The 23,479-nt window shown below is 59.6% G+C and overlaps 8 protein-coding genes and 1 non-coding gene across 9 annotated transcripts; 4 read left to right on the top strand and 5 right to left on the bottom strand.

The window, feature by feature from the left end:
* Window positions 1-203: 203 nt before the first annotated feature.
* Window positions 204-4,891, top strand: EHS24_007593 (uncharacterized protein; the record flags this gene model as incomplete). Its single annotated transcript, XM_028622947.1, has 8 exons — window positions 204-266; window positions 1,121-1,907; window positions 2,451-2,746; window positions 2,796-2,930; window positions 3,114-3,167; window positions 3,401-3,512; window positions 3,576-3,708; window positions 3,769-4,891. 8 exons carry the CDS (start codon window positions 204-206, stop codon window positions 4,889-4,891), a joined length of 2,703 nt encoding a protein of 900 aa, XP_028476840.1.
* A 523-nt stretch (window positions 4,892-5,414) lies between these two features.
* Window positions 5,415-6,791, top strand: EHS24_007592 (uncharacterized protein; the record flags this gene model as incomplete). Its single annotated transcript, XM_028622946.1, has 5 exons — window positions 5,415-5,464; window positions 5,522-5,599; window positions 5,665-5,693; window positions 5,782-5,877; window positions 6,040-6,791. The coding sequence occupies 5 exons, from the start codon at window positions 5,415-5,417 to the stop codon at window positions 6,789-6,791; spliced, it is 1,005 nt and encodes a 334-aa protein (XP_028476839.1).
* A 130-nt stretch (window positions 6,792-6,921) lies between these two features.
* EHS24_007591 (uncharacterized protein) lies at window positions 6,922-8,060 on the bottom strand (the record flags this gene model as incomplete). The annotated part of the gene is made up of 7 exons (XM_028622945.1): window positions 6,922-6,990; window positions 7,029-7,051; window positions 7,092-7,123; window positions 7,172-7,339; window positions 7,394-7,619; window positions 7,718-7,775; window positions 7,827-8,060. 7 exons carry the CDS (start codon window positions 8,058-8,060, stop codon window positions 6,922-6,924), a joined length of 810 nt encoding a protein of 269 aa, XP_028476838.1.
* A 216-nt stretch (window positions 8,061-8,276) lies between these two features.
* EHS24_007590 lies at window positions 8,277-8,349 on the bottom strand. The gene has a single exon. It is a non-coding gene; the product is annotated as a tRNA-Cys (tRNA).
* A 294-nt stretch (window positions 8,350-8,643) lies between these two features.
* On the bottom strand, window positions 8,644-9,907 carry EHS24_007589 (uncharacterized protein; the record flags this gene model as incomplete). The annotated part of the gene is made up of 3 exons (XM_028622944.1): window positions 8,644-9,256; window positions 9,305-9,619; window positions 9,774-9,907. The coding sequence occupies 3 exons, from the start codon at window positions 9,905-9,907 to the stop codon at window positions 8,644-8,646; spliced, it is 1,062 nt and encodes a 353-aa protein (XP_028476837.1).
* Window positions 9,908-11,951: 2,044 nt separating this feature from the next.
* Window positions 11,952-12,557, top strand: EHS24_007588 (uncharacterized protein; the record flags this gene model as incomplete). Its single annotated transcript, XM_028622943.1, has 1 exon — window positions 11,952-12,557. The coding sequence occupies one exon, from the start codon at window positions 11,952-11,954 to the stop codon at window positions 12,555-12,557; it is 606 nt and encodes a 201-aa protein (XP_028476836.1).
* A 1,668-nt stretch (window positions 12,558-14,225) lies between these two features.
* EHS24_007587 (uncharacterized protein) lies at window positions 14,226-15,201 on the bottom strand (the record flags this gene model as incomplete). Its single annotated transcript, XM_028622942.1, has 4 exons — window positions 14,226-14,353; window positions 14,436-14,689; window positions 14,853-14,960; window positions 15,185-15,201. 4 exons carry the CDS (start codon window positions 15,199-15,201, stop codon window positions 14,226-14,228), a joined length of 507 nt encoding a protein of 168 aa, XP_028476835.1.
* A 1,107-nt stretch (window positions 15,202-16,308) lies between these two features.
* On the top strand, window positions 16,309-17,945 carry EHS24_007586 (uncharacterized protein; the record flags this gene model as incomplete). The annotated part of the gene is made up of 4 exons (XM_028622941.1): window positions 16,309-16,432; window positions 16,527-16,664; window positions 16,829-16,924; window positions 17,533-17,945. 4 exons carry the CDS (start codon window positions 16,309-16,311, stop codon window positions 17,943-17,945), a joined length of 771 nt encoding a protein of 256 aa, XP_028476834.1.
* A 503-nt stretch (window positions 17,946-18,448) lies between these two features.
* EHS24_007585 (uncharacterized protein) lies at window positions 18,449-21,634 on the bottom strand (the record flags this gene model as incomplete). Its single annotated transcript, XM_028622940.1, has 8 exons — window positions 18,449-19,676; window positions 19,761-19,902; window positions 19,991-20,064; window positions 20,117-20,420; window positions 20,502-20,711; window positions 20,825-21,028; window positions 21,120-21,264; window positions 21,317-21,634. 8 exons carry the CDS (start codon window positions 21,632-21,634, stop codon window positions 18,449-18,451), a joined length of 2,625 nt encoding a protein of 874 aa, XP_028476833.1.
* Window positions 21,635-23,479: the final 1,845 nt, after the last annotated feature.

The following is a 23,479-nucleotide window of genomic DNA, read 5'->3' as shown; positions in this document are numbered from 1 at the left end:
ACGAGTGACGAGTGACGCCCATTGCCATTGCCTCTGGCCACGTTTGGTGTTGAGAGGTGCTCTTATGGACATGGTCATTCTGCTGGCCGCTTGGCCGCTGGCCGCTGGAGACTACCCGTCAGAGTGGGGGCTGGTGAGTACTGTAAGCGGGTGAGCGAGTGACACCACGCTGTTTGGATTCGGTTTTGGCTGCGGCGCCCAGCATGTGTGTGTCCCGCGGCCAACCTCGGCATGACGAGCTCACTCCAACGGTGGCAGGGAGCATGGTGTGTACAAGTGGGGAGGCAGTGGCCTCATCCAGCGGGACAGCAAGACCTGTGATCCTTTGAGTAGCAAGGCCACGCGAGGGTTGGGGACGTGTGGTTGGGGGAAGACCAGGGGGGAGTCGTGCACCCGCGCGCGTCACCATGCGCCAGTCCTCTCTCCCTCCCTCTCCTTTGTATTGCGGCCTTGCGTTCTTGTCCCCTTTGCGCTACAGTCATCCTCTTTCGTCATCCCATTTCTGGGTGCACCACTTGTGTTTCCCATCGCTGGAGGGGGTTTATGGAGTGACTCACTGTCTCCTGTGTTCTTTCTCCACCACGATCCATTTGTCTCTCGCTCTCTCTTTCTCTCTCTTCTCCAATATAGCACTCTCACTGACTGTCTCGCATATATTTCACCACACCAACCGACACATTCCTCATTCCTCCTCACCATACGCTCTCTCTCTCTGCCCACCCACCCCGCCTATTTTGTCCCCCCCCCATCATTATCGTCGCCTCCTCCCCCATCAACTGCCTCCTTCCCCCCCGTTGCCCCCCCTGCCGCCGCCCTTTCAGTGCAACCCTGGTCCATTCATTCATCCCACCACCCCCCAACCCACACCGCCCACACCGCCCACCACACCACCAAGCAGCACCCACCTCCCTCCCTCATCCATCGCGCTCTTCTCTCCCCCATTCCAAGACGACACACACACACTGCCCACGTATCGCAACCGAAACAGTAGTACAGTAGTCCATCACCCAGTGGCCAGTCACCCCCACCCCCCTCCACCACCAACGTTCCACCCCCCCCCCCCCCCCAGCCGCGCTGCGTCACAAGCGATCCATTGCCGACGCCACCGACGCCAGTGTAGCGCCGCGCCCGTCATCGGATTCAGTTGCAAACCCGCACACACTCCCACACCGTGCCAGCCGTGACCACCGTCCCTCTTGTGGACGGCGCATCCCCCCGCGAGTCCACCTTTACTCTCTCCTCCATCCCATCCTCATCCCCCCCATCCTCATCACCACCATCGCAGGCACAACACCAGCAACCGCTGTGCAGCGAACCCACCATCTCTCACCCACCACCCCCTCCAGCCCCCGTCTCGCGCGCCGTCCCCATTCTTGCAACAAGAGCCCCGACCTGCCCCTCCCCCGGATCCCCATCGTCCAGCGTATCGTCGTCACACAGGTCACCCCCAACGTCCAACAACAACCTCTCCTTCACCTCGTCGGCGTCGAGCACTAGCGCAGTCGGATCCCTTCGCTCCGTCTCATCCATCGTCCCGCTCAGCACCGATCCGTCTGCTTACCCATCCAACCCGCTCTCCCCACTCGGGTCTCACAGTCGCAGCGCAGGCCAAACGCGCGACTTGACCAACGCGGCCACCCGCAGCACCACCCGCCACCACTCCCACAGCACCATCGGTGTGACCCCAGCCTCCATCTCAGCTTGGCCCCAGGCATCCAGGCTTTCTCCCAACCACCTCCACCCGCAGGACCAGCAGCCTCGCGGATCATCGCCCCAGTCACAGGAAGCACGCCGCGCAGTCGCCGCTTCCCCTTCCACCCAGTCTGCCGTCCAGCAAAACTACATCGTCGCACTTGATAGACTCCAGAACGCGAGCCTGGAGCCCGACATGCTCTCGAGCTTCAAACGTGAGTTTACAAATCAATGCCCGTTTCCATTCCACCCCCCCGTCTGTCCCCGGCTTTTCCCTGCCCATGATTCAGCCCCCCCACTTGCACTACCCCCCCTGCATCCATCATCATGGTCAACCTTTTTCTTGCCCTTTTGCCCCCATCTCTCCCCCATCAGCATCCGGCCGCATCTGGCCGGCCGGCAATGTGTGGGCATGAGAGACTTTCCAGCATACCCCGCTAGTGCTGTCGTCATTGTCACCAGCGTTGGTGTTTAGAGCTAGTATAGGGTATGGGCAGGGGGGGTGTCTGGGCCAGACCAGATCTCGCCCTCCATAAACGATGACCGCCGGGCGGGTTCAGATTTACGGTGGAGGGTAATGTGTGCGTGTGTGGCGATCGATCACTGCCCCGCCGCCGCGAGGGTAGAGCGATCCCGCACAACGCTTTTTTGCGCACACATTCCGCCGCTTGTCCCCATTATCCCGGGTTTCCGAAATCATCTGTCCCGGACGTTGGCTTCATGCACACTCGGCTTCGTCTTGCTTACACCTGCTCCAGAGATCCTCCGTCATGGCAAGCATGCCGCTGGCGCCGACAACCACCAGCATGCAAGCCCAGTCCAGGCCTCGGCCCCCTTGGAGCCCGTAAAGGCGACTGCTCCTGTCTCAGCCGCTGACGGCATCGCCAACAATGGCCATGGCCCTGAAGTGTCTCGTGACGTGAAGTCTCAGACTGCCACTGTCGAAAAGACGACGACTGCCCAGCGCGAGGTCAAGACACACGACTACCGTCAAGAGGCAGAGAAGATTGTGGCAGAAGAAAAGCTGCAAGGCGAGCGCATGCCTAGTTATGAGGTGGGGTTCAGCTGTCAGAGTGTCCAACGCCCATGAAGCTGACAAACAGGGCCTCGAGGGTTACCAGCTCGTCGAGAAGATGGGCGATGGCGCGTTCTCCAACGTGTACAAGGCTGTCGACAAGTTGACCGGCAAAAAGGTCGCCGTCAAGGTCGTGCGCAAATATGAGCTCAACTCTTCTCAAGTGTGTACAAGCTCCTCCTCCTCCTCCATACCAATAGCCGTTCCCATAGCCGGATTGTGGTTTTTCCTGGTCGTCATTGTGTCCCAGTCCTGGCCAGACTGGGAGCTTGGACAATGGCGGCCCTCCCTCCTTTTCTCCCCTTATTCGGGTCAACCTCCCCCCAGCAAAACTAACCATGGGTAGAACGGCAACCGCCACCTCAACCCCAACTTCAAGAAGCGCCCCCGAGTGACCGAGGTTGGTATCAGCCGTCTTTTTTTTCCCTTTCGTCTCGGTGTTCTCGTCGTTCTCTTGGTTTTCTGCCTCATGCTTGGTCTTACTGGCTGGCGAGCGTCTGAGTGGCTGTGCATTCACGTGCCAAGCTCCGCGCTCGAGCGGACGCATGCGATGTGTGGTCGTCTGTGACCCCCCTCACCCACAAATACACACACACACACACACAAACAAACCTGCTAACACTTGAATTCCAGCGCGCAAACATTCTCAAGGAGGTGCAGATCATGCGTGGCATTGACCACCCAAGTATCGTCAAGCTCCTCGGGTTCACCGAGAGCGACGAACACTATTTCCTAATCCTGGAACGTGAGTGCCCCCATGGCATGTTGCCCCGATGACGGACCGCGAGTATGTGCTGATGTCATACAGTCATGGAAGGTGGCGAGCTGTTCCATCAGATCGTAAAGTTCACCTACTTTAGCGAGGCTCTGTCCCGCCACGTCATCATCCAGGTGGCGGAGGGCATCAGGCATCTGCACGAGGAGCGCGGCGTGGTGCATCGGTAAGCCTTCGCAATCTGCGTAGAGGACGGGCGGACAAACAGCTGACGTTGCCAAAACAGTGACATCAAGCCCGAAAACCTCCTGTTTGAGCGCATCCCCATTGTCCCCTCAGACAACCCGATTCACCGGCCCTATGACGAGGACAAACAGGACGAGGGCGAGTTCAAGCCCGGAATCGGCGGTGGCGGCATTGGCCGAGTCAAGATTGCAGACTTTGGCCTGTCCAAGATTGTCTGGGACGAGCAGACCATGACGCCTTGCGGTACCGTCGGGTACACTGCGCCTGAGATTGTCAAGGACGAGCGGTATAGCAAGTCTGTGGACATGTGGGCTCTGGGCTGTGTGCTCTACACGTTGCTGTGTGGCTTCCCTCCCTTCTACGACGAAAGCATCAACGTCCTCACAGAGAAGGTGGCCCGCGGCTACTACACGTTCCTCAGCCCATGGTGGGATGACATTTCCGCTTCGGCCAAGGACCTCATCACCCACCTCCTCTGCGTCGACCCTGCGCAACGGTACACCATTGACGAGTTCCTCGAGCACCCATGGATCAAGAACACGCCGGCGCCTGCTTCGCCAGAGCTCACCATCCCCAAGGTCAAGGCGGGCAATGCTCCCATGGACTCGCCCCTCCTTTCGTCCATCCGCGCAGGCAACCGCGAGGGCCGCTCCCCCGGTGTTGGCGTGCTCAAGGAGGCCTTTGACATCACCTATGCTGTGCACCGCATGGAGGAGGAGGGCGCACGTCGTCGCGCGTACAACGGTCCCGGCGGCGCCGGCGTTCGCGGCTTCCTCCACGGTCTCAACGAGGAGGACGAGGCCGCGGACGAGGACGCCCAGGTCGAAGAAGCACGGCGCAAGCACGGCGAGGCGGTTGCACGACAGATTGACGAGCACCGCGCGCGTGCAGCCGCAAATAAGGCGGCGGGTATTAAGCAGCCCGTCGTCACACACTATGTCGGGCGTGGAGGCGCCAACCGCCGCGAGGCCGAGGCGGCGCTCTACGACGGCCGTGCAGGACAGCGCGACCGCGCTCGCGGAGGCAGCAAGGCGCCGACATTCGAGCTCAACATGGGCAACGCGACCCTCCTCGGACGCCGAGGCAAGGCCCAGGCGACATCGGCGCTCTCGACCGTCGCCGCCAACGCGCCCATACCCCAGACCGCTGTCGTGGGGCAGTAGCCGAGTAACAGCACCGCCATTCCGCATCGAAAGAGATCCGAAGAAGATATTTTTATTATACACACCTCGCTACCAGTCCCCTCCCCCCCACACCCCATGACTGTTGCGTTCGTGTCGGTACTTTCCAGCAGTAGCCAGCATATGCCCGTCTTGGTGTGCATGCCGAGGCTTGCAAGTGGATTTGAAGGAGCGGCATAGCAATAGCAATAGCAGATAGCGCGGACAATGTCCCAGTCGATCCATGTATCATCATCGTCCGAGTCGTTAAGCATGAGCCAGGAGAGCAATGGGCATTCAAAAGCTTGGACGGAGAAGCAAAAACGGTGGTGGCCGTTGTGGAGTGTGTGGGTGGAGAAGGCCGACGATGCTCGGCCCCCGGCTAACCGGTCTGCCGGCAACCCACCGTCACACCTGCCCACATCTACCCCCAACGAGATACAAATCTCTGTCCATCTGTGCTGGATTTCCTCTCCCCAACCACCCCCGTCCCCCCACTCCTTCCTACCCCAGCACCGCACTCACCATGAAGGCTATCCAGATCACCAAGCACGAGCACCCGAGCAAGCTCTCCGTGTACGTCTTCAAGCTGTGTAAAGCCGCTCCTCGTCGTTGATCGCTGACATGGCCCAGCTCGGAGGTTGCCGCGCCCAAGCCCGCCGACGGCCAGGTGCTCGTCGACGTGCACGCTGCCGGTCTCAACTTTTTCGAGTGAGTAGTAGTCTGTAGTCGGCCTGGCCGCTGTGCACTGTGCAAACATGGGCTAACGGGCGTAGCATCCTCCAGTCGCAGGGCAAGTACCAGAGTACGTATCGTGTCGTCGCCTTGAATGATCGAGTGGGAAACAACCCCCTCCCTCCCTCCCTCCCTGTGCTTGCAAGCTGACGGTGCAGACCAGCCCCCCATGCCGTTCATCCTCGGCGCCGAGTTTGGTGGCAAGATTAGCGAGCGCTCGCCCATTCCCAAGGGATGCAAGTACAAGCATGGCGGTGAGTCGCTTGAGCGAGTGGGGGGTGCGGCGGCGATGGCCGAGAGACGAGCAAGACAGCTACACATGGGTCATAGTAGCTGCAGTTCGTCGTCTCTTTGGCCTTGCTCGTTCTCACCCCCCCCCCCCCCCCCTCTTGTAGTGGCCGCGCTGACTCGTCCAGACCGCGTGTTCGGCTACGCCCAGGGTGCGTTCTCGGAGCACGTCGTGTCCGACCCCAAGTCGCTGCTGCCGATCCCCAAGAACGTCTCGTACGCCCAGGCGGCGGGCATCTACCTCACCTTCCCGACCTCGTACGAGGCGCTCGTGGGCCGCGCCAAGGCCCAGGCGGGCGAGTGGGTCCTCGTCCTCGCCGGTGCCGGTGGTGTGGGTCTCGCCGCGTGCCAGATCGCCAAGATGCTCGGGTGCAAGGTCATTGCCGCTGCGGGTTCCGACGACAAGCGCAAGATCTGCGTCGACAAGGGCGGCGCCGACTACACGATCGACTATGGCAAGGAAGGGTGGCAGAAGGAGGTGATGAAGATTACGGGCGGCCACGGCGTCGACGTCGTGTACGACCCTGTGGGCATGCTGGTCCCCTCGCTCAAGTGCGTGGCGTGGAACTCGCGCCTCGTCGTCGTCGGCTTTGCCGCCGGCACGATTGAAAAGGTGCCCGCCAACCTCGTGCTCTTGAAACAGTGCTCCATCGTCGGCCTGTTCTGGGGCGCGACGGCCATCCGCGACCCTCCCCGCTACCACGAGGTCCTCAACCTCGTCCTCGGACACATTGAGCGCGGCGAGCTCGTCCCTTACACCTTTGACAAGCTCTACGACGGCCTCGACAAGGTCCCCGAGGGCCTGGGCGACATTGAGAACCGCAAGACTTGGGGCAAGGCCATTGTCCAGGTCGTCAAGGACGACAAGGCCAAGCTCTAGAAGCGTGTGTCTAGACCGGAGAGCATTGGTCAGAAGGGTGATGCAGAGAGGTGTATCTTTGCGTTGCATCTCAGCGCGTGGCACACATGGTAGCACAACAGGTGAATATCTATACACAGAGCGGACGCGCTCATGACAGTTGCCGGAATGTCAGACTGATCCTGCCGGCCTTTACACCTGCCTCGCGAGGGATCTCGTGCTGGGTGGTTAGCTGTGCGAACGTTCCCCAACCCTCACCTTCCAGAACTCTTGCGTGGAACCTGATGTCAGTTTAAAGACTTGGGACATCGTCTAACTCACCCTGCATGACCAAGAGGCTGCCGCTCGTAAGCCTGCTGTCAGCTATACGGTTCACCGAATCCTGTCGCCTAGCTACCCACTGCCACTTTACATTCTTGCGCTTCGCCAGCGCTCCCGCCTCGGACGCAGGTACCGCAACGCCCACACGCGCATTTTTGGCCGGTAGCCGTGGGCTCATGATAAACGTCCGCTCTGCACCGAGGCTGACGCTGACTACCACGCCGTTGTCCTTTGTATCCGAGTGTCGACTGGTGGGTCAGCTTGGTGGGCCCCTACCAAAGCTGTAAGATGCGTTGACGCACCCAATGTACACGCTGCCGTCGTCGTACCGATTCAACAAGACATGGTTGAACGTGATTCCCAAGTCGGCCTGGACCCGTAGCCTCATGGCCTCGAGGGCAGGCGGGAAGGGGTGGTGGACGTCAATCTCGGCGCCAGAATACTTCATGTTCATCGGACCGGTCGAGTACGCCGCGATTTGGCGAGACTGGGTAATGGTGCGTCCGTACAGCTTCAACGTGGGTTGGTCTGTAAGTGAGTTGACAGTGAGCTAAATGCAACTCGGATAGCGGGCAGATTAGACGTACACCCTGCATGTCAGCGAGGCGAGGAAACAGTGCGCTCACAGGTGTCAAGTACCAAGAGAGTGTCATACCATTCCTGTGTCTCGGTGCGGGACAGAAACTGGGATCGTCAGGTGGTACAGATAGACATGAAGCCGTGATTACACCATACCTCTTTCTGGAAGTAGACGTCTGCGCCATAGCCCAGCTCGACGCGATATTGAGCCAGCTCGGGGCGCGTAACCTGCGTGAACACCGCGGGTTCTGGGCCTTCTGGGTCGACCTTGGTCTCTGTGGGTGCTGCCGATTCGTCACCGCGTACAGTATCAACCTTCTTTAACCGCCTGGACCGAGCAGTTGCTATCTTTGCGCTGTCCTCTGCCTGCTTTTGCTTCGCGCGGGTCATGGTTGCGAAGTGGGAGGTGAGTCAACCGCAAACAACACCGTCACCTGGATGTGCCCGGTGGAGGTGGAGGTCAAAAGGCGGGGGCCCGAATAAAGTGGCGGATCGGACATTTGTGGCACCCCCAAGTCTCACCCTACATACCACCTTCTTGTCAACTTTCCGCTTCATTGAGCAGCAAAAACGAACCTTTTCAACAGATGCTGTACAAGGCTTGCTAGTGAGTTCCCGGGATCGAACCGGGGACCTAGAGATTTGCAATCTCTCGCAACTACCGCTGTGCTAAACCCACCCACACATGTGCATGAGGTTGTGGTGGCTATCGCGGGCCGTTGCGTTCGTACGGACCTCTCCGCACGTTTGTCCGTCTTCTTCTCACTCTCAGCTGCAGGTAGTAGCTTCAAGGGCTGGGGATTGAGCTGGAACCGAGCGAGGTGGACACCCCTGGGCCCCTGAAGGAGTCATGTTGGCGGGCTTTCATTGGTTGAGAGGTGGCGTGACGTCCACTGTCTCCACTGGCGTCTTGGCAACGCGAGCAACCGGCATACTTTCGCATTCTTTAATGTATATATTTGTGTTTATTCACCTAGACCCCCACGTCCCTCTCGAAGCGGCTCAACAGAGCGCGCAACGAAGCCTTTTCGCCCTCGAGCGCGCCAAGCGCATCGTCAATGGCATGGCGGTACGTAGCCACCTTGAGGGCGTGAGCCTCACGATGGCCTTCTTTGATCTTGAGCGTGTGGCGGAGGTCTGCCACTTCCTGGTCGATCTTGTAGAGTGCCGCCAGCTCCTTGTTCAAGTTGTGTGACAAGGACGCGAGGACCTTGGGCGTGTCCCGCCCACTCGCGCCGAGCTGCTGGAGAGGGTCAGGGGCGCGCGGGGTGGGTTCCGTCGTGTTGCTCGAGTAGGACGAGGCGCGGGAACGGCGAGTCTGAGGCTGAAGCGACTTGGGGTCGGAGTTGGGGTCCTCGGCAGAGCACCAGGCCTTGGGGACTGGTTCCGAGGCCGGCCAAAGGGGGCTGGTGGGGTCCAAGTCAGCCGGGGGAGTGAAGACGACCTCGTCCATGGCCGAGGAGATGCTCTGGGTGAGGTCAGGCTGAGGGTAGTCGATATCGTCGACGGGTGTGCCGGAGACCGTGTCGGCAGTGACGGCGGCGATGGGGAGAGAAAGCGGCCTAATGGGGTCACTCAAGTCAGAGCTGATAGCCGTCAGCCTATGGGTGGCCAGGACGGCGGTCCCAACCTACTTCACAGGTCCGGACATGGCCTGGAGCGGTACCTCCAGGACTCTGCCCTGGAAGGTCTCACTATCAACGGCTACTCCCTCCCTGTCGCAGCGGACGAGGTGCTGCTCTTCGTTGACAAAGTAGTAAGCCCCTTCGAGCGAACACTCGTCGTCTTCGTCCGGCGTAAGGATACACCCATGACACTGGTGCGACAGCCATAGGTTGCGTCCCACGAGCGTGAGAGGCTGGACATGACAGGGAGCCGTCTCGCCAGACTTGTTGACACAGCGACGGCAGCGCTCAACACCCACACGGGTGCGAGTGGCAGGTGGGAAGCTGAGAAATCAGTCAACTTTGCAGTCTGACCTGGGAGCGAGTACGGGCACAATGTGTCCTGGTCGTTCCCATCGCCGCATACCGCACACCGACCGTTCTTCCCAGAGTGACACACGACCAGATGCTCGGAGCATGCTCGTGCGACAAGACTCACTAGAAATATGGGTGCTGGCCATTGCCCTTCACCTGGATACCACCGAGGTGGGCCATGAGCTCGAGGCCGGCCTTGAACCCAGGCGGAGAGCGGGTTCTGGGCTTGGTCCTGTTCACGGTCTTGGGAGGAGGCATCTTGCTGGCCAATTGCTGGTGTCTAAGAGCCGGACGTGACGTGCCCGACGGGTGACTGAGGAAACGTTGATGAAGACGAACAAAATACAGACGAAGGGCACCCTCTCAGAGTTAATGTACTGCTCTCACGTTCACGCGGAAGAGGTCACGACCGGACCATGCCACCTGGGCACAGGGCCTGTCCTTTGTCTGAAGTCGATGGGAACTCTAGAGCGAGCGAGGTGGTGGTCCTCAAGGACGCTTGGGGAGTGTGTCGTGTCTCCCGTGCAAGGCAGCACTGAATCGGGCACGCCTTGTGAGCTTGAGTTCAGTAAACCTCCCTCGTAAGGTCCGTTGTCTCGGCAAGCGACCTCGATGTGGGGGACGTCAATGGCCTCTGAAATGTCCAGCGATCCAGGAAGGTGCAGTTGGCGGGTACTTCACACTACACACTTTCCATCATCTGAAATGAGCTGGTCAGCGGCCAACTGGTGACGGGCATCAACTACACCAGATTACAAGGCTTCAAACGTTAGACCACGAACGAGTAACAATAGCAGTTTTCTGGTGTACAGTGCAGTTCACTTCCTTTCGTGGTGGACTGTACTGTACGCCAGGAGGAACTCTGGATCAACCGGTCCCTCCTAACACACTGGTTATCACGCCAGAACGGGGCTGGTTACCACGCCAGGACGGGGCTGGTTATCACGCCAGGACGGGGCTGGTTATCACGCCAGGACGGGGCTGGTTATCACGCCAGGACGGAGGAGGGAAGGGGAAAGGGGGGGGGGGAGGGCCTGGTTATCACGCCAGAACGGAGGGGTGGATGGATGGATGGATGGATGAATGAGAAGATGTTTGGAGACAAAGGAAAAGCAACCACGTCGAACGCGTTAAATAGCGTGGGAATGCGAGGGGGCCGTTTGTCAATGATCATTTACTTCCGTTTCCGCACAGCGTTCAGCGTGCAGAACAGCAGTGCCGCAGCGGCACCTCGCGGGCCGCAGGGCTACAGCCGGGCAGTGTGACATCGGCCAGGTTGTCGCGTGTGTGGGCGAGAATGGTCTCGAGGGGAGTCTGGCTGCTGCGTGCGAGGAAACCAAACTGGGTGTGGCAAAATGTCTCTAACCAGTCCCGACATGGATAACAAGGACGCTCGTTTGACTTGCTCCAGAGACAGACTGTGTGTGACTTCTAGCCATGAGGTAATGCAACAGCAATTAAATAACGGGCGCATGCCTTGCTGGAGCCCAGAATGATAGTGTTGTGCCTCTTTCTCTTGGATTTTCTGTGCCGTGACCTCGTGCTGAGCGCGAGACGGCGAGCTGGCAACGCCACCTTGACTTTTAGCACTGTCACAAAGGAAGAGGAGAAGAACAAGGTGTTCCACGCAGGGTCGGGTACAGGTTGTGGGGATACTGTTTCACGGCCAGCAAGGCGAGTCTGTGTATTGTGTTACGGTATTAACGATAGCCGACCATGACGCCAGCTAGGCCTCCGCAGAGTCACTAGCTTTTTGCGCAACCGCATCGAAGCTGTGAACCCGAGCCCCAGTCTCACGTCAGACCGGTGGTTGCTATGTACTAGGTAGTTGAATACTTTGCAATTATATATTAGTTTCGAGCGCGGAATACGAAAGGCATGAACGACGTAAAAGAACGACGTGAAACCGCCACAGAGCGAAAGTTCTTGAACAAAACGAAGGAAACGGACAAAGTGAAAGAGCAGAAGGATCGAGCAAACGGAGGCCCGCACGTAGGCAGCGCGGCTGGAGGTGCGGTTGGTGCGGCCATTGGTAGCCATAGTCTGTTGACAGGTGCACTGACAGGCCACTGGAGCTTCGACTGCACGGATATGGACTGGGCTCCAAGAGGTATAAGAAGGGCGACAGCTACCGTTTCCCCCCCAGCTCTTTCGCTTTCTCTCTGTCACTCATCCACCCATCCCCGCTCTCTCCCCCCAACACACTCTTTTCAATTTTATATTCCCTCCTTCCATCCTCTGGCCACTAAAACCACTACCGTGTCAACCCCCCACCCCCGTTTATCCTCTTGGCAAGCCGTATATGCCGTCGCTGAAGTCCATCAACGTCGACCTCCGCAGCTGCTGTGTGTCTACCACCGAGCTTCGCTCAGGCGCGACCAAGGCTGAACTGGTCCGCTACATCTACGACAACCCTGCCACTGTCGACAAGGACTTCAGGCCTTACGTCCTCATTGCCGACACTCCCCCTGCGATGACCTCTGTCACGTCCACCCTGGAGGAGCTTCGCGCGATCGCCAACAAGACCCTCGACGCGGTGACCACCGTCGCGGCGGCTGTCTCCATTCCAGCTGTCTCCGCTCCAGTCGCCTCTGTCGCTGGGCCTCCCCCTCCTGTCCCCTCCGTCGCTGGCCTTCCCGCTCCAGTCGCCTTCGTCGCTGGCCCTCCCGCTTCTGCGGTCGCCATTGCCACTCCTGCGGTCGCCACCCCTCAGCCTAGTCTAAGTGCTGCTGGCGCCCATACGGTAATTTGGAGTCGCATCGTCAATGTTTCAAACATAACCAACAACACTGCCGGGCTCCAGTACCCAGGCCCCCACCCCTACGTTTTGCGAACAGTTCAACCTCACGGGCGCATGCAGCCTCAGCGGCTGCCCCGACCTTCACCGCTGCGCGCGCTGGGACGCTGACGACCACCCTCGCTGCTACTGCCGTGTTGGCAAGAGGAAGGTTCCAGGATTCCCCCTGAACCTGAACCCGTTCGTTAAGAAGGACCCCGCCTGTGAGTGAATGCCCTCCACTGTTCTTGGGGTGGTCCACGCGACCCATCTCTCGTAGAGCGATTCCAATGCTGACTCCCACAGGAGAGTACTACACTTGCCAACCCATACCCCTCTCTCCCTTCCCCTTACCTCCCCTTCCCCCTTACCTCCCGCCTCCCCCCAACCTCCGCCTCGCTTTATGTGTTTGAGATATGTACAATTAAAAAAAAAATCATGAGCGTAACGATGAAGACAGTTATGATGGACGCGATTCACTGCTGCACATGTCAATAAACTCCCAATCGTCCTTGTCGTCTGTACTCTTTTTTCGGTCCTCTCCCGCCACCAACACCTACTTCGCTGACTGACTGAATAACGCATGTGGGCAGACGTACATGTAAACGGTGCCCTCACACACCGCAGATGGCCTTCCGGATATGTACTTCGACCTTGTTTGCTACACTCTGCACTCCTCCTCTTGCTCTCTCTCCTCTCCACCTCTCACAGCACCCATTACCAACTCCATTTCCACCTGCGCGCAATGGCGATACCATGTCGAGCCTCTGCTCCGTCGGTAGACGTGAAGATTGGCCCCCACACCCGAGGGACGACTCTACCGAGCTCAGCAATGGATGCTACTAGCTCACTAGGACCCAATCTGCAACATGGGATACAAAGCGTGGAGCTGATTTGGATCGGCCAAGTGGCGCCATCTGCGATCGTCGAGTGAACAGTGAGACGGACCAACTCAACTTGAGGTGAGGGGACTCTCCCGACACGCAGTACCCAGATCGTATACGTCACTGAAATCCGAGATAAGACTGTGATTCACGTAGTAAACGAGCAAAGTCAGTCGCGCTGGACGTAGTGCATTCATTTGCCACAGTCACGCCATCAGTGCTAACCGCCTCGCTCCATGGTCATTCCTCGGGTCCACATTATACATCGCTCTCGGGATCTCTGGCTGTGCTTCTTTCTCATCTTTTCGACTTGTCAACACCTCACCAGTCAGACAGCGCCTATTACCTCCTGCACCTCTTGCAGCACCGTGGTCCGGTCGGACGTCGGCATCAAAAGTCGCGGCAATCACACAACTCAAGAAACATAAACGTCTTCCTCGGTCAGCCTTTTGAGTCCTGATCACGCTCACAAACCCTCAAGCGTGCGCTATTACTTACGATTAGCACTTGCATTCACCTGGCCCACAGGCGCAACTGGGGCCGCAGGAACAGCCGTGGCCTTCGGCCTTGAGGTCGGCAATGGCGGCGCGGGCAGCGTCGTCGCCGGGCTTGGGGCAAGTCGAACATTGACAGGCCCCAGGCTTACAGTCAAACTCATCGCTGCACGTGCACACACCGGCACACGCGCAGTTCGTCTTCTGCTCGGGCTTGCCGCAACGGCATGTACCGGGCGCACAGCGGCATTCAGAACCACTACCACAACTGGGAGGAAGGTCAGCAGTTTTCCTGAAGGCATGGGGTTTGACTGGGGCTCATTGGGACGCAGATGAAGCACCGTCAAGTCACCGAGTTTGGACGGATTGGGGGAGGGGGTAGGTGGGATGGGAAAGAGGGAGGGGCTGTGGTGAATACAGGACTAGAGGTCAGGTTGACGAGACTCGAGGCAGAATCGCGTCGACGTCACGACCCGCACCCCAAACCCGTCCACCGGTGGGCCCAGTTCAGTGGGCAGACCACGGATGACGACGATCCAGCCGAAAACGGCTAGAAATTGAGATGCGTCGGTCTCCATCACCACTCGACCACCAACGCCAGACAGAGATGAGAGGGAGGAAGAGACACTTACGCGCACGCGGCAGTCTTCGTCTGTGAGCAGGTACAGGCGCCTGAGCAGCCACACTGGCCTCCCGATTGGCATTGGCAAGTCGAAGGAGCGGTTGCGGCGGCGGCGGCACCAGTGGCCTTTTGCGAACACGTGCAACTTCCTGACGGGCAGCGACACTGGCCTCCAGCTTGGCATTCACAAGCTGACGTCGCAGCAACGGTGCCGGCGGCTCCCGCAGCCTTCTGGGAACATGTGCAGGCTCCCGAGCAGGCGCACTGGCCGCCAGACTGACAGCTGCACGGAGACAACGCGGCCTCCTTTGACGGCGTGGCTCCGGCGGCGACGGCGGTTTGGCCGCAAGTGCACCCAGCTGCACCACACACGCATGACCCGCCACTCTTGCATTGACACGCCGTCGACGACGAGGAGGTGTCAGACTTGGCGTTGGTGGGGTTGGCGGCAGCGTGAGCGGCACCTCCGGCACCAGCTGCGGCCGGAGCAGCGGCGGGTTTGTTGTTGTCGGCCTTTGAAGGGTCCGAGAGACAGCTGGAGCAGGTGTCAGTGATGGCTCTGGGCTCGTGAGGAGCTGTGGGGACCGATTGAGGTCAAGGATGTGCATGGGGGCGCGCTGGATGACAGTCCGACGTCGAGTTCAGAAGGTTGTGTGCGATGGCGAGTCAACTCGGTGGCTGATGTGACGGCCACGGCCGATCACTGGACCTCCTCCTCCGTTGTGCCCCAACTGCAGCCCACCCCCAAGAGACACTCACGACAAAGCGGAACCCATGGTTAGACAGCGCTGTCTGCGTAGACGGTGTGGATGGAGTTGTGTGGAGTCGTTTGGAGAGGTGGCGAGGGGCGAGACACAAAAGAGAGTCAGATGTCTCCTGTGCGCGGCATTTATGGACAGAAATGGAATGTGCGTGTGACGTCGTGCCTCGCTCAAACCCGATGCGGCTGGGCCATTTCATTCCCCCCATGGAACGTTTTACGATATCTGGCCCCTTCTCCGGCCTCTGCTGTACTGCACGCCCACACGGTCTGTTGCTTGTCAGGTCTTGGGGTCGTCCTCTGCCTGCGGCCTGCGGGAGACCTGTTGCCTTGGTGACGGAAACCACGTTGTTGGAACGAGTATGTCCTCGGCTGCAAGAGGCACACAGTACGCGTTGTGGAGGCGTGTTCTGCGTGCCCAGCCACTCTACATTACGGCCTTGAAGGGCTTTATGTCAGCCTTCAGAGAGATCAGAGATGATATCGCAAACAGGGACGTCAATGTCTGATGTCAGAGCTCATACGCCGGCAACGACGGGACGGGAATGGGTGGCCATATCGAGCCGCGTTTGTTTGTTTCAGGAGCAACCAGCAGCGAGAGCACGTTTGCCACCCGCGACCGTGGCCGTCTTGTGCTATCTTGTCCATCGCTCACACCTTCCATCCACTCTAGACCACACACAAGCGCCAGCTGTGGAATAGACACGTGTTGTTCTGCCGTCCTGCTAGCTAGCAAGCTAGCGTGGTGCTCGACAGAGGCTATGCAGGCCCCACACGCTAACTTGTACTTGGCACGACAAACCGTGCATGATGGCTCCTCCCCCGTCTCCACATCTTGGCCACTACTCGAGCTGCGCAGAACTGCGCAGTCCAAACGTTCTCATGCACCACCTGTACTCACTCAAGACCATGGTGGCCTGCAGCTACCGCAAGAGCCATTGTTGGGACCGAAAATGCGATGCACGCCGCCGACGCTGACGAAGTCTTGGCGCGCGGCACATGACTCGCCGTCATATCATTCCTGTATATTTATCAACACGCCCACGCGCCCAGCATTGTCCGTTGTCCACTTGGTCACAACTTGATCTCGCCACACGTCTCCTCGAAACGGCCATCAAGCACCATGAAGACTACGATGTGGTGGTCCGTCGCCACCCTCAGTCTTGCCATGAGCACGGTCCGCGCGCTCACCTACATGGGACAGGTCTACGGCGTCACCGTACTTTCGCCCAACAGCACTGAACCCTGTATGTACTTACTGGTCCACCCCAGCTACAGCTGTGACTGCTCTCGCCCTTTGGATGCGCCGTATTGAGATGCATCGACTAACATCGCACGCAGGGTATACCGGTGGATACAACGTCATCGACGTACAGGTCATTCAGACACTCATCTGCTGTCCGCCGTTACCCGAAGTGGACTGGATCCTGCACAACCCCGACTCCTCCTTACTCGCCAGCGACCTGCTCCTCAACGGCGGTGAGTGGATGCTGTTGCTTTCAGCCCCGGCACTGGCGGACCAGCGGGCAGCGGCGAACTGCGTCGCCTTTCCACGCACCCCGACGAGGTTGTAATGTCGGGGCGGCTGGGAATTGCGACGATTCGTCCACGGTGAAAGCAACGTAACTGACACCAACTCCCAGGCGACAACTTTACGCCCCCGACCAACCCCGACATCAGCACCGCCAAGCCCGGGAACGGGTACGTCCTCGTGGTAGCCCTCAAGGGAAACGCTTCTGGTAAGTGGACTGGTTTTGCGTCCCTTTGCAAGAACAAAACAAAAAAGATAAAAAAGAGTAGGCGTTGGGCCAAACCCTGTCCCGGTTGTGCCTCCCACCACCCTTCGTTTTTGCTCTTCGTCTGTTCCTTGCTCCCTCCTGAGATCTCCTTTGGGGCTGGCTCTCTTGATCTTCAGGTCGGGAGGGTGCGCGAGTAGGCGTCTTCTGGCGTGTGGCCGTCTCCACCGCATTCATTGTGTAAAGCGGGAAAGTGGACGCCAAAGTGGACGCCGCCGTCCTTCCCTGCCTTTACCTTTACGCGCGGACAGCAATGGCCATGCGCAGGTGAAGGCCTCGTTTCTGTCCTCCGCACTGCCCGGGTGGTAGCGCGTACTGGGACAATGGAGCCGGCGGGCGACACTAGCGGCTTGGACAGGGCGGCCATCGGCGGCAAGAAGGTATCCTGTGTCCATCGAGGTCGGGCAGTTTGCCGTGCACCCGACGCGACGTTCTGGCCCGCCCGCCCGTCCACTCCCGTCCACAGCCTGTCCGCCTACAGCGAGCGAGCGAGCCGTGCCGTGTCCATGTCCATGTCTAGGAGAAACCTTCCACTGACACGGCTTCTTTAGCCATCTTTGGCCAGTCGGACGCGTTCCAAGTCGTCGACGGCGCCGTATCCCCCAACATCCTCAATAACGGCAGCGACAGCTCAGCCGTCACCTCCACCCTCGCCGACAACGCGACCACCACCACGGCCAGCACGCCTACAGACACGCCCACGCCCACGGCCGGCGGCTCCAGTGTATTTGGGTCTGGATCCGGAGCAGGAAGTAGTATGGGCAGTGTCAGCTCGACGCAGCACCCCGAGTCGCTGTCGACAACGACAGGAAGCGTGCCCACTACGGGCGGAACGAGCCAGCCTGTATCGAACGCGACGGCCACGGGCACAGCTACAGCGAAACCCAGTGGTGCAGCGGGCATGGGCATGCGCGTCTCTGGCGCAGGCGTCGCAGTGGCGCTCCTCGTCCTGGTTATTATGTAGTGTAGCTGTTCATGTTGCTTGGTTTCTGTGTGGCAAGTTTATTTGTAGCGCCTCAAATGTCATTGTGCTTGGTCTGTACCACTTTGTCCTCGCTCTGCCTCATTCTGCCTGCCCCCACTGCCACCATGTTGCAGAAAAAAAACGAAACTGTGCATCCCTCAAGACCGGTGGTTACGATCCCGACCTTTTCGCTCCTCCTCCTCTCCTCCTTCTCCTCCTCTGGCGCATTCTGGTATGGACGCTCTCCCCCTCTTCTCGCTCTCGTCCCGCGAACAACAAATTACTGGTATAGCATGCAGGGTGGGGTGTAGGTGCACTGGGACCAAGGTGGATCCCGGGGTTTGGGTTGGTTGGTTGGTTGGTTGGTTGGTTTTAGGTGGTACAATTGTGGTGGGAAAGGGCGAACGATTATCGATGTATGGTGGTGGTGTGGTGGTGGTAGCCCTGGATCGCTCTCTCGCTCGTGTGACGCGTTAAAGTGGCAACGCAGACCTCGTCCCCGCCTAGAGGGCCAGGTTGGCGGCGAGTTTCCTCAACATGTTGGTCCCCTGGATGCCTCCGGGCTCGATGAGCTTACTGCGCTCGTAAAGACCGTCCTCGTTCGGGATGACCGGGGTGGCCTCTATCAAGCGGCGGAACGACGCAGAAGCCGTGCCGGGGACCATGGGTCCGCGGGACTGGAAGTCGGGGATGACGGCGAGAATCTCGCCAAAGCGCTGGAACTTGCCCCACTGCACAAAGCCGTCGGATGGGCGACGGTCCTCTGGACGACCGGCCTGCAGGCGGGAGACGAGGGACAGGACGGCGGACAGGAGGGGGATGGCGGTGTGGCCGTACGTGCTGTCCGCCTGGAGGGCACGACGGTAGATGACGTATCCGCCGCGGGGGTCCATGAGCCTCATGTGGGACTGGAAGTCGCGCGCCAACGTCGGCTCGAGGCGCACCAGCTTGTGCGTCTCGCCCAAGCGGTGGACCGAGGTCTCGCGCAGACCGGAGATGACGGCACTGAGCGAGTCATAGTTGTTCAACCGACGAAGCTGGTGGGCAATCTTGACAAACGCCTCGTAGACCCTTGCGCGGTTCTTGGGCTTTGGCGAAGCGAGGACCATGGTCGACACGAAGCGTGCGACGTGGTTGAAAAAGTCGATGGATCGGCTCACGGGCTCGTCGCGCTCCTTGCCGAGGTCGTGGCGGAGCACGTCTCGGGGGCGGATGACCGAGAACATTTCCCACTGCATGCGGGTGAGCTCGAGCGCGAAAGTGTACGGGTCCATCTGGAGCACGGCATGGAACGCCTGCGACCAGCGCTGGTGACCGGTGTCGTCGCCAGAGTAGATTGAGCGAGACAGGTCAGAGCTCGAGTCGGTGGTGGTGGTGGTCTGGTCGGATGCCATGGGGCGCTTCGAGTAGATGCTCTCCTCGATGCTCCGTGTTGACAAGGGCTCGTCCCGTGGCGTGTTGATGCTCGATTCATAGTCTTCACGCAGGTCCTCGTTGCCCACCACGACCGTAAGCGTAGGGGGATCCTTTGAGCGGCGGCACGACCACGAAATGTCAACGTCCGGGGTACCCTCAACCGATCCCTCGATCAGAGCCAAGTCGTCTGTGATGTGGCCCAAGAAGGTGTACTTGAGCATGCAGCTGACCGTCTTCTGGAACAAGGACCTGGTCTCGGGGTCGGAAAGGTCACCAGGGTATCTGGTCACCCAGTCGAGCAGTGCGCCAGCGAGCCTGTGGGGGTGGCGTGTCAGCGTCACAAGCTATGGTCGCTGCGGCGCCTAGGGCGGCGACCAGCAGTATTGCGGTGTCACTCACTTCATCAGGGCCCACATTCGAATGTCGCGCGATACCGGATAGCCCTCGACCTCGACAAAGCGGTCGAGAAACTCAGCCATGAGCTCGCTTGGGTGGCAAAACCGGCGATAGGTCATACAGAAGGCATTGACAAACGAGTCATCTAAGGGTGTCGTGTCAGTGGCGTTGATGGGAGAGGGGTGGTGGTGTGGAGGGGCGGTGTTTTGGGAGGATGACTGATCGAAACTCACTCTCTGTAGACACGATGGCGGTGAACAGCCGGGTCATGAGCTCGGACTGGGACGTGTATCCTTGAGCATCGTTGCTGGGAACCAAGGTCAGCGCAGTGTCCACCCCAGGAGTGAAGCAAAACTCACGAGTCGGCTGGTGTGACTGTTGCCGGGATCGAAATGGCCGCGCCGGCAGATTTCTCACCCTCCAGTGTGGGAGTGGAGTCGACGGAGTTCTCCGTCGACACGGTCGTCGCGCTCTGCCTGTTGCCCTTCATCATCCACCCGAGACTGGATGAGGATGAGTGTGCGTCGGAAAAGTCGTCGCGGTTGGAATGACGGAGCCAAGGGAAAGAGTCTGATTCACTGTTGTCGTTGGGTTTGGGTGATGAAGTGGTGGATAGAGGCTGGGCGCCGCAGGCATTTGGATCTGAACGACGTGCCTCTCGGCCTAAACCCGGTCCGTCAGTTTTCGCTGGTGGCAACACGCGACGTGGCTGATGCCGCATCCAGGGAGAAGGGCCCGACTCACGCTGCCTTTCCTCAAGCCGGTACAAAAGCCATCGCAGCCCTGCGCGCATTTTGTGTTTGCCTTGAGCAGTCGCCGCGGTCGTGACTTCAATCAACCCAACGTTGTACGGCTGGCCGATAGAGTCGCCGACCTGCGCGTCCACCTCTAGCTTTTTATCGGGGTCCGACTTGCATGCAAAGAGCACCATCGGGAGAGCCGGACACAGTTGGTCTACAGACAGGAAAAAGGCCAGGGCGTCAGCATAATGCACACACATAACACCTGTGTACCGTGTCGGCCCGAACCGGCGCAGGCAGAGAGCTGCGTGCAGCGTGTGGACTCACGAAGCGCCTCGCTCAGACCGCGCAGGGTATCTCTGCGTTCGGCATCGTAACACAGGATAGCACCTGAAACAGGTGACATTCCGGCGGGCCACACTTGAGCAACGCCGGAGAGATCCAGGGCTTTGAGGTTTACCTCGACAAACTCGACATTGCAATCGTGCGCAAGCTTGCCGCCCGCCTTGATCTGGGCAAAGGAAGAAGAGACTGTGCGTCAGGAACCGGACCGGGATGCGATGGACGCGTCTTTCCTTCTTCTTCTCTTTCTGTACCTCTCTCTCGCGCGGTCGAGACTCACTAGCATGGCCCTCTGGCGTATAGGTGGTCACTGGTGCACTGCCAGACCAACTCTTGACAGCGCGTCGGATAACTGTCGTCTTTCCGACGCCTTCGTGTCCGACGACGGCAATGACATAATTGGACGCAGCTCGAGGCGAGGTGCGCTAGGACAGTGTTAGCGTGCGCACTTGTTCCAGCTACGTTGCCGTCACTCACCAGGGAAACACTCTCTTCCGAATGCGTCTGCTGCTGCTGCTGCTGTGGACTGTTTGGTGCTGCCTCGGTCATGCCCAGCTGCCTCGACAGCGAGCTGCGACGGATACTCCCCGTTCCAGGCGACAGGAGGCTTCCGTGGCCGTGTGACGATCTTGACGACGGTGGCTCCGAGTCTGAAGAATAGGGCACTGCCCAGCGCGCGCGCCGCATGGCTTCAGCATCGCGTGCTGCCATCTGGCGTCGGGCGGACTGGAACAACGACGAGTGGTCTACAACCATGTCCTTTGGCGGCGCCGGAGGGGGTTCGCCTTGGCTCATTGTTGTGTGTAGGGGGAGGGGTGTGGGAGGCTCGCTGGGGTTGCACAGACCTCGCAGAGAGGGCTTCAACGATTTTCAATAGGAAGCGAGGTATGTGGACGCGCGCGCGGTGGACTGCGTCTACACGTTTACGGTGTACGAGCGTGGTGCTGGTAGGCGCGTGGTGTTGGACACGGCGAGGTCGTCGGATGGGTTCGCGTGTCGCGAGGGGGGTGTAGCCGGCGCTGGCAGGTGGGGGGGTAGGTAACCTGTGATGTCCAACAGACAATAGTTGCTGGCGGCAGCGGCGACTAGGGAGAGGAGTTGCTGCGTCGGCGGTGTGAGGGGCGAGCGAGGGTGCGCCGAGGGGGTGGAGGCTTGGGCCGGCGTTGCTGGGGGTTGGGCTGGATGACGCTCGGACCGCTTTGGCGCTTTATCGAGGACTTGCCGCACAGAGAGACTGGGTGGAACGCCTCGCGCACGCAAGTTTCGTGAACGTGGACGGGTGGTGGGTGGGGGTGGGTGGGTATGTCTAAGCGACTGGAGAGCACAGCAAAGGCTTGTTCTGTATATGAGGAAGGAGCACGGCGTCAGTACGATGGTGTTCCCGGGCCCTCGTCCCACACGGACCGCATACATGTTGCCACTCACAGGGACGACGGTATCCCAGCCGTGTGCCATCAAGGCGCGCGCGCTTGTGTGCGGGTCTTTAGGGACAGCAGGTGCGATGCCTGCGCGTGGTTTGTGTGTTGCAGACGGGGGGAACGAACGTGGTGGAGACGCGTCGGGTGCGTGGAAAGCGCGAGAGAGAAGAAGGATGGGGTGTAGGACAGAGAGGATATGGGGGTGGACCGACAGGGTGATTGCTGATGTATGGTCTGGACACTGGGCGCGGACACGAGCAGGAAGGAGACGACGTGGAACCGGCCAGCGGAAGGAAGCAGCGATGGGGGGAGGGAGGGGCGCAGTGGAACCGGTGGTGTGCGCGGGGCGAGTGGTCGAGAAGGGGTGTAGGTGGATGCTGAGAGGAGAGAGAGACGAGTGGAGAGACGGGGGACGCGTGCAGAATGTGGAAATTGGGTGTTGTGTGTGACGGAGGAAGGCAGACGGGCTTGGCGGTGATTTCGGGCACACGGTGTGTGCGACGTGTATAATGTTGTTGGGAGAGAGAGAGAAAGTGTGTGTGTTGTCAATCCCGTAACACTTTTGCTTCTCTGTGCACCTCTGTGTCCGTCTGTCCGTCTCGACCTGCAGGCCCCCGCTCGCTGGCCCGCTGTACCGCTGTCTCGCTCTCGCTCGCTCCGGTGTTTCCGCGCGCTCGTCTCTCTCTCCGTCTCCCCGTATTACGCCACTTCCCACCAACGGGTCCATCCCGCTAATCACACCGCACATCAGCTAATGTCCTAATGACGCGCGCGCGGCCCTTCCCCCCGCCCGTCACGCACACCTGCACACACTCCTATGGTATGTCTCTCATCCCTGCGCAGCCCAAGACTACAGGCGGACACAGGTCACAGATCTCTCGGTCGCGACATGAAAACCTGGGGGGGATGGGGGAGACGGGGGGGCAGGGGCTCTTTGATGTGTCACCACCTCCCTCTCCCTGTTGGTGTCGACTGCCCAAAGGCCAAAAGGTACATTGAAATACCGCGGCGCATGGCGTCTCCTCGGCGCCGCTCACTCGCGTGTCCTACTCTCTGTCTCTTGTCTCTCGCTCCGTCTGTTCCGCTTTGGCTCTGGCTTTGGCTCTGGCTCTGGCTCTGGACTTTGTGATACACACGCGCGCACGGTGCAGCCTTTCGCAGCAATCTCCTCGCTCCTCGGAAGCGGCGTCACGCCAACGTTTGGCACTGATCCACACTGAGG

This window comes from Apiotrichum porosum, assembly GCF_003942205.1.
Source record: "Apiotrichum porosum strain DSM 27194 chromosome Unknown scaffold_5, whole genome shotgun sequence".
Taxonomy (NCBI): Eukaryota; Fungi; Basidiomycota; class Tremellomycetes; order Trichosporonales; family Trichosporonaceae; genus Apiotrichum; species Apiotrichum porosum.
Note: the sequence above shows the minus strand (reverse complement) of the source record. Positions and strands in the feature narration are given on the sequence as shown.